Below are 14001 nucleotides of genomic sequence, written 5' to 3' on the forward strand. Positions count from 1 at the left end.
AGTGGAGAAGCCTCAAACAGCCAGGAACAACACCGGACCGTACTTTCCCTCACTCGACTGCAGCTACATAGACTTTTTCCACACTTACCCGCTGCGTGGCTTCTGCAAGTCCAAACCCCCTTCCCCATCATCGCTGTCATTTCTGTTCTCGAGTGCAGCTGGAGCCGGCATAGACTGGCCATGAGCACAGCCGGTGAGAGAAGTGGCTGTTCCCGTTGTGTTTGGAACGGCCCTAGCACAACTGGCACCGGGCTGGGCTGCTATTGTTGGACCCTTCCTGCAACAAGAGCATTCAAACCGTTGTTATTGCTCGCAGGAACCTCGTCCGTCGATACTGGGCATGCTAACCAGCTCACTAGAAAACATAGCCACCCCACTGACTTCTCCATACAGAATGCCATCTACCATCCTTGTCTCGATCGTCCAGCTTTACAAGGATGCTACGCGATCTATTGAGGGTAAGCGAAAAATCCTATCGAGCTGAACCTCGCTCCGCTTTCCGTGAGCGGTGCAACCAAGCCCTCCAATCCGTACTTTGTCCTCACAAGCGAATAATAACCCATAGGCTGATGAAAGCGAGATGACAGCTCCAAACATCATTGGGCGCGGAGCATAAATTCTATACCAGCCTTAGGCGACTAAGTCCACCACAACCCTTAACCCCTAGCCATTACTAGACCCCATGGCTGGCCGCCGGGTCTCTGTTCACTAGGAGCAACCTGACGACAGCCTTCTCTCCTACAACACCAACATCAACACATACTGATTTTCCACGTAAATCATATATACGGATACACTTTTATAGACTAAAACACCGGCTTGTTTGAGGCCCGCCACGTGCAACTGCCAACCACTACTCAATTGGCGGTGCAAATGTGAGACGTTGCACTCACACACACCCACCCACCATTCATGATTAGCTTTTACAGCCTCTCGCTGTCGCGGCTGAGAATGCGGACCCGGCAAGCCACTCCAAAGAGGCTGCCACTCTAGCGCAGAGCCAACAAACTACGGCAAGACAACCCCGTCCCTTGGTGAACATCCCTGGACGGGCGCAAACTGCTATTGTCGAGCTAATCCCTTCCTAGGGGCCCTGCTCGTCAAATCTGAGATCACCGTCCTTCTGGGTCGCAGAATCCACGGCGCCTTGCCTTTCCATCTATTCTGCCCTTGCCAGTGCCAACACTCACTTTCCGTCATCCTTCCCCTTCAAGCCCTTCGCTCGCTGCCGAACGGCGGTCCCGGCCTGCGGATTGCGGCGATCTGGCATCTGACACTTACAACTTGGGCCATCCCAGTTGCTAGGTGCTTCCAAGGGGGGACGAAGGGACCCCATCCTTGTCCAGCCTAGTCCCAGTGGCGTTTTCACCACAACTCCTCTTTCCAATGGTTTGTTCACTTTGCGAGAGGCCGCTTGCGCCTGTTTCATTTGCTTCCCAGCCTGGCTCCGGAGCATCTCGTTCCTCCCTCACTCAAGCAGGCCAGGCGAGTCGAGGGTGCCAGTTCACACAGTCCCCCTAGTACTAACTAGACATTTTCCAGGCTGGGTCGAGCCGCTGGATCCCGTCCAGCCTGCAATCCAATAGCACCTGCCGGGCTCTTGATTTTTCCCCGTTCTCGCTTTCGGAAAATATTCAACCAAGTAAAAAAAGTGGATGCATCAATTGCGAATACACCCCCAAGCTTCCGCTCTGCAATTGACCAACCCTTGCCTTGCAGATCAGTTCGAAGTGCCGCTCTCCACAGATATAGGCCACTGTCCACCAAACCTGTGCCCTGAAGGATGTGTCTCACGCCTCGAGTTGTTACTGACCGTTTGCCGACCTTTCATTAGCCTCAATCCATTTGCAGACCACCGTTGCGCTACTATCCTCGTGAACCCCGTGGCTGTCCAATCATACCTTCCACGCTCTTCCTGTCAGGCTTCACTCATCTCCCTTTGATTCTGGCCTGATAAGTTTCTGCACGTTTGCCGTTGCAATTGACTTTCTTCCGGTTCCTCAGCTTCAAGCCCTGGTGAGTCCACTGGAGGACAAGCCACCAGACCAACCCTTTACTTCTGCGGATCATTTCTCTCGGTGTCTGACCTTACGTACTACGGCTTTGCGCAAGTACACGTCAATCCATGAACTGCTCCGAGTACTTGAATGATGTCGGTCGCCACAGAGATCATTCATCGTACCAGTAGTGAAATCGTTCAGTTCTTCGCCATGTCCGACTCTAACAATGATTCAAACAAGGCAGAAAAGAAGAGGTACATCATCTCGCCTCCCTTCATCTCCATGCCCCAAAATACTGACCCACTACTAGAGAGTACAATCGAAACGCCCAACGTGTCTTCCGTAAGTGGTCTATGCGCGGGACCACCCTTTCCGCATTCGTCAGAATCCCGCAACTAACAACAGCAGGCCAAAGACGAAAAGAGCATCTCACCAAGCTTGAGGCTGCTCAACGAGAACTGAACAGCGTCCAGGTGGAAGAGGTCGAACGTCTTCGCCGTGAGAACCAGGCTCTCGCTCAAGAAAACGAATCTCTCAAAGCCGCCTATGGCTCACAGGCGAGCTCACCAGGACCATCTGTCAGCCCTGCCGAATTGAGAGCCTCGCCCTCAGCCTATCTCGCCTATGGTGCTCCGTCTCATAACTTTCTCAGTGGAGTAGGAGCTGGGCATCCTTACGCCACAGGCCCCGTCCCTGTTACACTACCGGCGACGGTGTCGACACCTCTATCTCAAACGAGTGCTGACCCCGGCAATCTCGTGGTTGTCGTTCCCAACAATATTCGCGAGATTCGACGCTCACTTCATCAGATGTTTGCCCCTCTCCTCGAGATTCCTGTCATCTCGAACCCACAGACACATTTAGCCACTTTGGCTGCGCTAGAACCTACACTACCGAGTGCACTAAAGCCTACGCAACTACAACTTTCTACTCCACATCATGCTTATATAGACATGATCCCTTCGCCTATCTTAAGAGACAGACTCATAGCCATAGGGCCCGCCAATGCCAACACTTTCCTCACTGAGACATGTACGATCGCCTGTGAAATTGAAGATACAGGGCAGATGACCATCTGGGGAGAAGACTGGCTCAACGACTTCTCCTGGGAATTTTCTGCCAGTGTATTGGAACGATGGGGAGGTTGGCTTCTCACCTCTGAATGGGGCCAGAGAGCCAACTTCTGGCGACGTCAACGAGGAGTGCCGGTTTTACCAGGATATGATTAATGATTGATGCCAAGCGGTTTTCCATTCTTTACCAATCGCTGGCATAATTGGGCACGTCGGATAAAAGAGCTAAATCTCTTGTATCGGCAAGATAGACTGACTTTCTCAGTCTAGTGGAAGACGGATTATTACAACGTGTCCTCAGAGATGGGACAATAGGGACTACTCCTTAGCTGGATGTTAATTGAACCACCGTCAACGCCTGCCGGCCATCTCCAAAGCAACACAGCCCATCACCTGGTTGATGAGATGACCTGGTTAAGTCGTCGACGTGGGGTTTTGGCGCAGGTCGCCGATTCATGCACGTCTGATCTTTCCCCTACCAACCAGCGGCTGTACAAAATGTATACCTCAACATGTACTTTTATCTTCCTGTTGCTTTTCCTCATACCCATCTTTGCGCGACTATTACACTGCAGCTAGAGGAGGCTTCGAGTCATGTTTTCTCTCCCCACTGAACAGGGTGCTTGAGACGATATCTTGTTGTTCATTTGAACCTTGGAGCATGCCGATCAGTGTTCGAGGGGGCTTCGTCATCAACCAGTATTGGCATCCGGTGAGATCTCAGTATTAATTTATGCACTGCAAAGCTTCAAAGAATACATCAGAGGGCAAATGCACCCGCAGGCTGCGCAGGCGCCAAAGTTTGGTACCTGCGCCCTAAAAAAAAACGTTGGGATCTGCAGCTCAAGCGTGTTTTACGTACATCACCAGCTTGGGATCTCGTTTTGTCAGCTGCGCCTTTGACACATGGCGGAACTGAGCATATACCTGCAACAGCTGTACATTTCTGAAGCTTGTCAACTTCAACATTGGAAAGTGTCTTTATAACATCGCTATCGGTTGTGACAGAGCATGACGCCGTAACTAGTCGGCGGGCTATGTCTATGGAATGGCTTTACCAATGCTAGAACGCCTAGAACCATCAAATTGGGAGGACGAATGGCTCGACGCATGCAAAATCACAATAGTTAGCCACCAGCTGTTCATGGGCCTCAACCTGAGAAACGACCATCTGTGTCACACCTTCAGCCTTGGTTGAAGGTGACAGACATCCATGCAAATGCTTATCACTAAATCGGCCTCCGAATGCATGGACGCACGTCCATTCCTCGCGCTGTCTCAAATCACTAAAAAATCCCCAGAGCAACGCCAGGAATTCCGGGTTTAATGGTCATGTTGGATTCGGTTACAGACAACAGGTACTTCATGATCCTGTACAGGAGACACAAGAACGACAGTCTCAAAGATTATATGAATTCATTTGAGCGTCAACTTTGAGCTAAGCTCCTCTGGCCACTACGGCAATCTGAGTGCATTTTCTGACGCCTGACAACCCTGAACAAAGTCTACATAATGTTCATCTGAGAGACTATATAGACGGTTGTCAAGTCGATGTTGTCTTATCCTCTCGAAGCTCCTGAAACTCACATCCATCACCTTGACGGCGACCGCTCACCATAACCAAGAGAACAGTCTGAATGAAGCCACCGGTTGGTTCTAGCAGAATCAACAACTATGTACGTGCAGCTTGGCTTTTATGCTCAGTTGCAGCTACAACCGCTCGTTCAGGTCCCAGCACCCATTCGAAGATCCATCGAATACCAGCCGGTTGCAAGTTGGTGTTTCGAGACTGAATGGCTCCGCGAGGGTTTCGGTGACTAGGTAAATATGAGATCTGGCTATTGGCAGACCAACCTTATCGACATTGGATCGATGGATAGGTCGAGTCCAATTTACAACCACATAATCAGAAGTGGAGTCAAATCAAACAAGGCATAACGCTGGCTGGTTGAGCGGAGATAACACTGAACCGAAAAAACTGTTATACAGCCGAGATCCTTCACACCATTGCGCCTTTTCCTGATCGATGCCTGGCTCTTCCAAAGACCCCAAGATGTTGAAACTTTGAAATGAGGAACTCCTTTGTCGACCCCCGACATTCAACCGCACGTCTCTTGGACAGTTATACCACCTGTCGTAAGGCTATCCGCCAAGTCAGGATCCGCTTGAACTTCGGGTCCTCAATCTTTGCGACTGGTAACGCTCTGCCAGATCATGATTGATAAATTGCGGAGGGCAGTGAGACCCCAGCTCACTAGATGTACCGCCATCTCGAGCGTGGGTGCATATTTCGATCCTCCCTGCTGCCGCGGCATCGTCCCTTCACAGCTTCGGGCTGAGTGTTATGAACGTGATATTGACTGTTTCCTGGCTCTCTCCTTTTTGCCTGTCGTTGGTTGTGATCCCTCAGAGTCGGTTCCCCCAAACGCCGATTGCTCTGACAAAGCCTTTCTAACAAGGTTTCAAAGCGCTATATCAAGATATGAGAAAAAGAAAGCAATTTGAGCGAAACACCTGCGAAATTTTCCACTGATGTCGACGGCGTTGACTTTCGACAAAGACTACTTTACTCAAATTCCCTTCGCAGACAAAACAAGATGAATACCCCCCATTCACTCTTATCTTATACCGCTGATTCCTCCGTGAGTCACACGTCACGAGGTGCAGCTCGAAGGATTCCGAAGCCTTTCAGCCCCTCCACTTAAGCCGCCTAAGGGCTGCTGGGGGCACTCCGGAAGGGTATCGCCAAGAGCCAGCCTTGTGTGCCAACACGCCCACCAATGCCTATGAGGAATGCGATTCCTACCTTCGGCCCGGCTGCGCGCAACCCACAACCTGCGCATCAGTCTTATTCACTCCTACCTACATTGATCCTTCTACTACTAAGCACATGGGTTGATATAACCTCACATGGGGGCTCGCGGGGATGGGAAGGGAACGCTGACGATCTCACTGGACTTTTGAATACTAATTATGTTATTTCGTATCAATCTAATCTAGCGGGCTGGTCCTGCTGCATTCGAAGTACAGGGCGATTCTCGTGATGGGATCCGGGCTGCGTTCTGAGAACATAGGACAACGAGATTATTATTCGTATATATAAGTAGTAGTAATCCATTAATTCATTATGCAATCCAAGTAGGATCGAGTTTTTTTCAATTGACAGCCTGACCAACGGACCCCGTGTCCAGAGCGAACTATCTTTTCGAGCTGAGATACAGTAAAGTACATGAATTACATATATATAATACAAGGAAGTGCCTTCGCGCCTTCTTTCTTTTTCTCTCTCACACGCACACCGTTGAATCGTCTCCCAGTAGACGGTGTCGAAATCTGTTTGAACACGGCGTAAATTCATCGCATAGCGCATATAGACTCATGTAAATGAATAGATAGACACACAAGAGTGCCAAGTCAAGTTTCATACGGCCCCGACGCCAATGTCATCAAAGCAGCTGCCTATTCCAGAACGATGAGGTGAGGTTCTTATTGATCCTTAAGAAAATCTCCTTTTCCGGTATCCCGTCGTAAAACTCCGAAGTGCCGAGCAGAGAGTCTAGATAGGGTTGGTATGAATGTCTGATTAGAAAATAGCCTGAGGAAACTTCGTGACGACGGTGCACACGTTCTCCGATTGTTGGTTCTTTCACGGCTCAAGGTCGAGTTCCTGCGGGCTGAATGAAGACTGGGTGTGATCGATGGTCTGCCATGATGCCTCAAGCAGATTTATGACCATCTGAATAGGGTCGTGTGTTGATTGCGTTTAACGCTGAGGGTTTGGAGAACGAGTGAGTCCTCATACCAGGATCATCTGGTCACAACTAGACCTTCTTGAAATCAAACTTATCAAAGCTATTCTTGGATCGGGGCAGCAAGCTTTATACCCAAAGCTTCGCCTTTTTCGTCAATTACCACATCAGCCGTTTCACCGGTCTTCAATTCTCCTCTGATGATTTTGTCGGCTAACCGCCGTCCGATTTCTTGCTGGATCAAACGGGTTAGTGGGCGCGCGCCATACCGGGGGTTATAGCCCTTTTCGCAAAGCCAGTCTCTAACTTCAGCTGTGACGTTCAGCTTCATTCGTCGATCGTCCAAGCGACCTTGCAGCTCCTTGATTCGAATGTCGACAATGTCTCTTAGCGCTGACTTTGATAACTTGTTGAAAATGATGAACTCATCGATCCGGTTGAGGAACTCTGGAGGATAGGATGCTTGCACCACTTCCATGACTCCATTCTTCTGCTCGGGGGTCACATGCTCGAGGTCTGCCCCATCTCCTGTCAGGATATCTGCACCGAGATTACTGGTGAGCACCACAAGGGTGTTGCGGAAGTCTACACGATGACCTTGGCTGTCACTCAAGAAGCCTGCATCGAGGACTTGTAAAAGCAAGCTGGAGATATCACGATGAGCCTTCTCAAACTCGTCGAAGAGGAGCACCGCGTATGGTTTTCGTCGAACAGCCTCCGTCAGTTGACCAGCGTCCTCATAGCCAACGTATCCCGCCGTTGCGCCTATAAGTCTGGAGACGGTGTGTTTCTCTTGGAACTCAGACATGTCGAATCTCACGACAGCAGATTCAGAACTGAAGAGGAAGTTGGCAATCTGCTTGCACAACTCTGTCTTCCCCACTCCAGTTGGGCCAAGAAACATAAAGCTCCCTATGGGACGGTTCTCACCGCTGAGTCCTGCTCTTTGCATACGAACAGCATTCGCGACGGCTGCTAGGGCTTCATCTTGCCCACGCACATGCTCACGCAGCTTGTCTTCCATTTTGATAAGCTTCTCAACTTCTCCAGCCATGAGTTTTGTGACTGGAATGCCTGTAGTCCGGCTTACGACATTCGCGATATCGTCGGCAGTCACAGAGTCATGAATCAGGGTTTCGCCCTTTTCGGTCGTTGTGCGAACCTTTTCTCCTTCCTTCGGAAGTTGAGATTCGAGTTTTGGGATTGTGGCATATTGAAGTTCACCAGCTCGTCCAAAGTCTCCCTGTCGTCTGGCTTCGTCTAATTCGTATCGAGCTTTCTCGAGTTCTTCTTTTGTCTTTTTAATAGCCTCAATCTCGGCTCTCTCGCGGTCCCAAATCTCGGTGAGACGAGCTACCTCTTTGTTTTTGTCAGCGAGGGTCTCTTCGAGCTTCTGTCGACGTTCTTTGGATGCGACATCAGTCTCCTTGCGAAGAGATTCCAATTCGATTTGAATGGTCATGATCTCGCGATCGAGCCGCTGAATTGGATCAGGCTTGGACTCCTGTTGCAGCCTGAGTGCGGAAGCAGCTTCGTCGACAAGGTCGATGGCCTTATCGGGCAAGAATCGATCGGTTATGTAACGATTGCTGTAGGTTGCGGCGGCGACCAGAGCCCCATCGGTGATACGGACACCATGATGAACCTCGTATCGGTCCTTGATGCCTCGCAATATGGAAATCGAGTCTTGTACCGAGGGCTCGCCAACTTGAATGGGCTGAAAACGCCGAGCTAGAGCAACATCTTTTTCGATCAAGCGGTATTCGTTTAAAGTAGTAGCACCGCAACACTGCAACTCGCCTCGGGACAAGGCAGGCTTCAATAGATTGCTAGCATCTATCGAGCCTTCGGCTTTCCCAAGACCAAGAAGCGTGTGAAGCTCATCGACAAAGAGAATGACGCCTCCGTGTGCTTCTTCTACTTCCTTTAGAACTTTCTTCAGTCGTTCTTCGAAGTCACCTCTAAACTTAGCACCAGCGATCAGCTGACCAAGATCCAAGGATACGACTCTCTTGTTCTTGATGCTCTCTGGTACATCCCCTCGAACTATTCTTTGCGCCAACCCTTCGAGTATAGCGGTCTTGCCGGTCCCAGCGGCACCGATCAATACGGGGTTGTTCTTTGTCCGCCTGGAGAGGATCTGAATTGTCCGATGTATTTCACCATCTCTTCCAATCACAGGATCCAGCTTCCCATCTCGGGCACGCTGTGTAAGGTCGACACCATATTCCTCCAAGGCAAGCTTTTCCGGCTCGCCACCCAGATTCATCCGATGTGTACCGCCAGGGGGGTGTGGCCTGCCATTTGCGTAGGTCCGAACAGCATAAATAGCAGGTGTTACAGATCTTCTTGCTCTTGCCGACCTAGCAAGAAGTCCTAATGAAGGTGTCGCAGCACGTGAGAGCAAAGGGGAGGTGAACGATCGCGAATTGATGGCTCGCCGAACGAGCAGAGATTTCGAGGCGTTCATCGTTATGATTGATTTATTGTATCGTTGGAAGCGCTGTGCGCAGGCAACGAGTGCTATCGGTGATCAAGCAAGTAGGCATACATCTCAATTTTGCGACGGAACTGGAAGAGTGTGCAATAGAAATACAATGATCCGCTACCTCACAGCGGAGTTTCTGGAAGCCTCGAGATGCAGCCTCACATGTCAGTATCCCAGTAGGGATTAGGGTGCCAAGATTAAAGACTCCTTTAGGATCAGAGTTCTGCCGCTTTATCCTCGACACCCTCATCCTCTTCCTTCCCCCTTGTGCATGCCTCCAAGTTCCAACCCACTGAGTGATGGAGACGCCAAGTCCTCAGAACTATCGGATTAAAGGCTCCAAAGTGTACCTCAAGGATGTCAACCATGACGATTACGAATTATCATTTTAGCTGCATGTAAGTCTGCTAGCTTTGCGGACCTTCGAGAGCACTATGGCGTTGCCGGTGGAGCTAGTCAAATTGTACGTAAGTCTGGCGACCAAGCGTGTCAAAACCCTAGCCCTTACTGCAAGTCTCGGTGATGGCCGAGCAGCTTCATTCACGTAAGTGAAATACTTATGTCCGGATACTTGGTTTGATTTCAAACGTTCTGGCCTTTCGAAACTGGCTGCTATGCATGCTCTTGACTACTATGTCGGTCATCTCAAACCCACCAATCTCTCGAGATCGACGAAGCTGTTGACATGGGATTACTGCCATGCGATATGGCTGTGATAACCTGCATCGCCAATTGGTGCAAAGCTGCATTGCTGCTCTTTCCAAAATGCACTTAGAGCATGCCTGATGTAAGATCGATTATGATTGAGACCACTTTAGCGTGCTGAGGGTCTACCTCTAACGTCTCGACACGGCTCTTATTTGACAGTGAGGGCAGCTTGGTATAAGAACAACACCTGCTATGGGGCAATCCCATCAACCAATATTCCAGTCTTGCGTGGAATGATTTCTTTCGCAAACAGAAGAATACGTCTCAATCACCATGACACAACCAATACCCTCCATATCACCACGGAGACAACTCCTCAACCATGTCGTTGACAGACGTGCAAGGGAGAGCCCTAAGATGATCTATGCTGAATATCCCATCTCCTCTACTGGATATGACCAAGGATTTCTGAAGATCACGTACGCAGATTTAGCTAATGCCATTAACGGTCTTGCCTGGTGGCTGCACAATACCATAGGGCCGGGCAACGATTTCGAGACTCTGGCATACATTGGACCACTTGACGTCAGGTATAATGCACTACTTCTAGGTGCAGTGAAAGCAGGGTACAAGGTACTTTGAGCAAACAGTATCGATCAACAACTCATTTGCTGACATAGCGGGCTAGGTCCTGCTAACCTCACCCCGGAACAGCCTGCCAGCTCACATCAATTTATTCAATCTCCTTAAATGTCGCAAATTGGTCACACCCAACCCAAGACCGCAGGCAGTGACAACGATAGTCGCTTCTCATGAAATTGAACTTCTCGAAATTCCAACCGTAGATGAACTTCTAAGCAAAGTCTATCTCTCATACCCATACGCAAAATCCTTTGAGCAGGCCCATACGGATCCTCTCGTGGTCTTGCACACCTCTGGGACCACAGGCCTACCTAAACCGATAATCTGGACGCATGATTTTGCTGATAGCTGGCTGTACTGGGTCAGCCTGGATGGCCCCAGTGGGTATAACAACCAGCACGCTATGTGGTCGCCAGGCCGACTGTTTTTCTTGTTTCCTCCCTTCCATGTAAGATATCTCCCCACCGACCTACATTTAATTGCATCTTTTCATCAAGCTGATAGAGTCCCAGGCCGCTTCCATGTTCGGTTCAATTCTCGGAGCAATATACCGACAGACAACCGTCATTTTTCCACCTGCAGGACTAATCCCCTCTGCACAAGTTCTTGCGGATGGACTTAAACATACTACTGCAGACTGTGCTGCCATCGTGCCATTGGTAGCAGAAGAAATGTCCAACAAACCAGAGCTCCTAGACTTTATTTCCCAAAATCTCGCATCAATATTTTATTCTGGAGGCACAATCAGCCAGGCGATGGGCGATAGAATCTCAGAGAGAATGAAATTTTTCTCTATAATTGGAACAACAGAGACTGGTTTATTTCCCACCATATATCCGGCCGATCACTGGCCGACTGCGGAGTGGAGATATTTCCAGTTCAATCCAGGATACCAGTTTGAATTTCAACAAGCCTCAGAAGGAGAATATGAAGCAGTTATCGTCCGCCATCCTGAGGCTGACAAGGAACAACCTGTTTTCAAAGTTTTTCCCAACATCAAAGAGTATCGGACTGGTGATTTGTATGTGGCGCATCCCTCTAAGAGAAATCTCTGGCATTATCGTGGGAGGGGAGATGATATCATCGTCTTCCTTACTGGCGAAAAGGTATGTTTATTTCCAAATCAATAGACAAGGACCCACCAGACGCCTTTGCATAGACTTGAGCCCGTCCACTCCTATATTTCATCGCCCCTGTCCCCAAATTGCTCGAAGATGAACCTACTAACTAAAGTCTGTGAGTCATCAGACAAATCCAACCACTATGGAGCAAACCATCTCAACGCATCCGAAGGTCAAATCAGTGCTTGTGCTTGGTTCGATGAAATTCCAGGCTGCCCTCCTAGTTGAAATGGAGGAGGCCACCATCCTTACGACGCCACAACGAGCGCAAATCATCGAGGAACTATGGCCCACAATTCAAACAGCAAACGCAGATTGCCCACGTCATGCTCAGATCAAGAAATCACACATCATGTTCGTCAATCCGGCGAAGCCCATACTTCGTTCGGCGAAAGGCACAATTCAGAGACGACCCACTCTGCAGTCGTACGAGAAAGAGATCGATGAACTATACACGGATGCTGAGAAACTAGCCGTCCTGGATGTGGAAGACCTCGACATATCTGGACGGTCAATTGACTGTAAGGATTTCAAGGCCGTCGCCTCCTTCCTATCGGAGACCGTCAGCAGGTTCATGGAGTCGAGAGCGTTTGCAGAGGACGAGAACTTCTTCCTCACAGGGATGGATTCCCTACAGGCACTCCAGATGACACGTCGCTTGAAGGCTGTTCTTGCGCTACCAGATCTGGGGATTAGCACAGTCTACGCACACCCAACAATCAAATTACTCACGAATGCAATAGTAGACCTAGCCGGCCAAGACCATGCGTCAGATACATCGAAACAGCTCTCCAGGGCCGAGATGGTCGAAAAGACAATACGAGAATACACCTCCCTAGTCGACGAGATCGCACAATCTGCTGGGTCGATAGACGCACTCACCAAACGCGACTCCGGCGTGGAGCTCAATGGCGGTAGGGTAGTCCTCCTCACCGGCTCGACCGGTGCAATCGGCTGCTACCTACTGCAAGTATTGCTCTCAGATCCTTCCGTACTGCACATCTACTGCCTGAATCGATCCGAGGACTCGGAGGGCCTCCAGCAGAAACGCTCACAAGCACGCGGCCTCCCGACTAACTTCCCGACTGCACGCGTCACATTCTTACAGACCAAACTGGACAAACCGCAGCTAGGACTCGACAGCGCGATCTACGGACGCCTGAAACAAACCACCACCACCATTATCCATAACGCGTGGCCAGTGAACTTCAATCTGACGCTCCCGACCTTCGCGCCGCACCTCCAGGGCGTCGTGAACCTCCTTAAACTCTCCTCCTCCACCACCCGCCGCACACGCATCACATTCATCTCCTCCGTGAGTTCGGTCATGGGGTCCACCGAAAACCCGATCCCGGAAAGAATCCTCACCGACACTTCCGCCCCACTGCCCATGGGCTACGGCCAAAGCAAGTACATCGCGGAGAGGATCCTCGGGCACGCCGCGGCAGACAACAAGCTGCACAACACGGACGTGACAATCGTGCGGGTTGGGCAAGTCGCAGGGCCCGCCCACATGCCTGGGAGCTGGAACAAGTGGGAGTGGTTCCCGAGCCTCGTGCGCAGCAGTCTTCATCTGAAAATGATCCCCAGGTCCCTGGGCAAGGGGAGGAACAACCAAATCGACTGGGTGCCCATCGATGTCCTCGCGAACACGCTCGCAGAATATGCGCTTGTTGGAGGAGGTCCCGAGACCGCAGCTGAAGGACGAGAGTCAGGCGCGAGAGTCCTCCACCCTCAAAACGCACGTGCCACCACGTGGGACGACTTACGTCCTCAGGTCATTTCCGCGCTGGAGACGGCCGCCGCAAAGCCCATTGGAAACCCGCGGACGACCATCAGGGAAGTGCCGCTTAGCACGTGGATCGAGCACGTGCAGAAGGACGTGAGCGAGTTGAACACCGCCGCGAAGCTCGAGGCCATGCTGCAGGTGAATCCTGCGGTGAAGTTGCTGGACTTCTACCATGGCTTGCTTGTTGGAGACGAGATGTCTGCCTTGGATGGACAGAAGGCTCTGCAGGCGAGTAAGCATCTGAGAGTTCTCGATGGGATTCATGCGGATTGGGTGACCAAGTGGGTTGGCGGTTGGGTGGACGGCTACGCCTTGGTCATTTGACTGACACAGTACGCCCGAAGAGTTTTGGTTTCCATTGTACGTAGGAGCTTCTTCGCTTCCGATTGATGCGTCATTATTAAATTCATTGCTTAGCATGGTTCGTCGACAGCAGTGACAGTATGTTGAGGGAAACATCACAAGAGTCAAACCATAGAACGCTGGTACAG

The 14001-nt window shown here is 50.5% G+C and overlaps 3 protein-coding genes across 3 annotated transcripts; 2 read left to right on the forward strand and 1 right to left on the reverse strand.

Moving 5' to 3' along the window:
- Nucleotides 1-2210: 2210 nt before the first annotated feature.
- A1O9_07693 (uncharacterized protein) lies at nucleotides 2211-3229 on the forward strand (the record flags this gene model as incomplete). The annotated part of the gene is made up of 3 exons (XM_013403248.1): nucleotides 2211-2254; nucleotides 2311-2342; nucleotides 2409-3229. The coding sequence occupies 3 exons, from the start codon at nucleotides 2211-2213 to the stop codon at nucleotides 3227-3229; spliced, it is 897 nt and encodes a 298-aa protein (XP_013258702.1).
- A 3696-nt stretch (nucleotides 3230-6925) lies between these two features.
- A1O9_07694 (ATP-dependent Clp protease ATP-binding subunit ClpB) lies at nucleotides 6926-9292 on the reverse strand (the record flags this gene model as incomplete). The annotated part of the gene is made up of 1 exon (XM_013403249.1): nucleotides 6926-9292. One exon carries the CDS (start codon nucleotides 9290-9292, stop codon nucleotides 6926-6928), a length of 2367 nt encoding a protein of 788 aa, XP_013258703.1.
- Nucleotides 9293-10291: 999 nt separating this feature from the next.
- On the forward strand, nucleotides 10292-13834 carry A1O9_07695 (uncharacterized protein; the record flags this gene model as incomplete). Its single annotated transcript, XM_013403250.1, has 4 exons — nucleotides 10292-10591; nucleotides 10647-11048; nucleotides 11113-11706; nucleotides 11849-13834. The coding sequence occupies 4 exons, from the start codon at nucleotides 10292-10294 to the stop codon at nucleotides 13832-13834; spliced, it is 3282 nt and encodes a 1093-aa protein (XP_013258704.1).
- Nucleotides 13835-14001: the final 167 nt, after the last annotated feature.

This window comes from Exophiala aquamarina (genome assembly GCF_000709125.1).
Source record: "Exophiala aquamarina CBS 119918 chromosome Unknown aczIA-supercont1.6, whole genome shotgun sequence".
NCBI lineage: Eukaryota > Fungi > Ascomycota > Eurotiomycetes > Chaetothyriales > Herpotrichiellaceae > Exophiala > Exophiala aquamarina.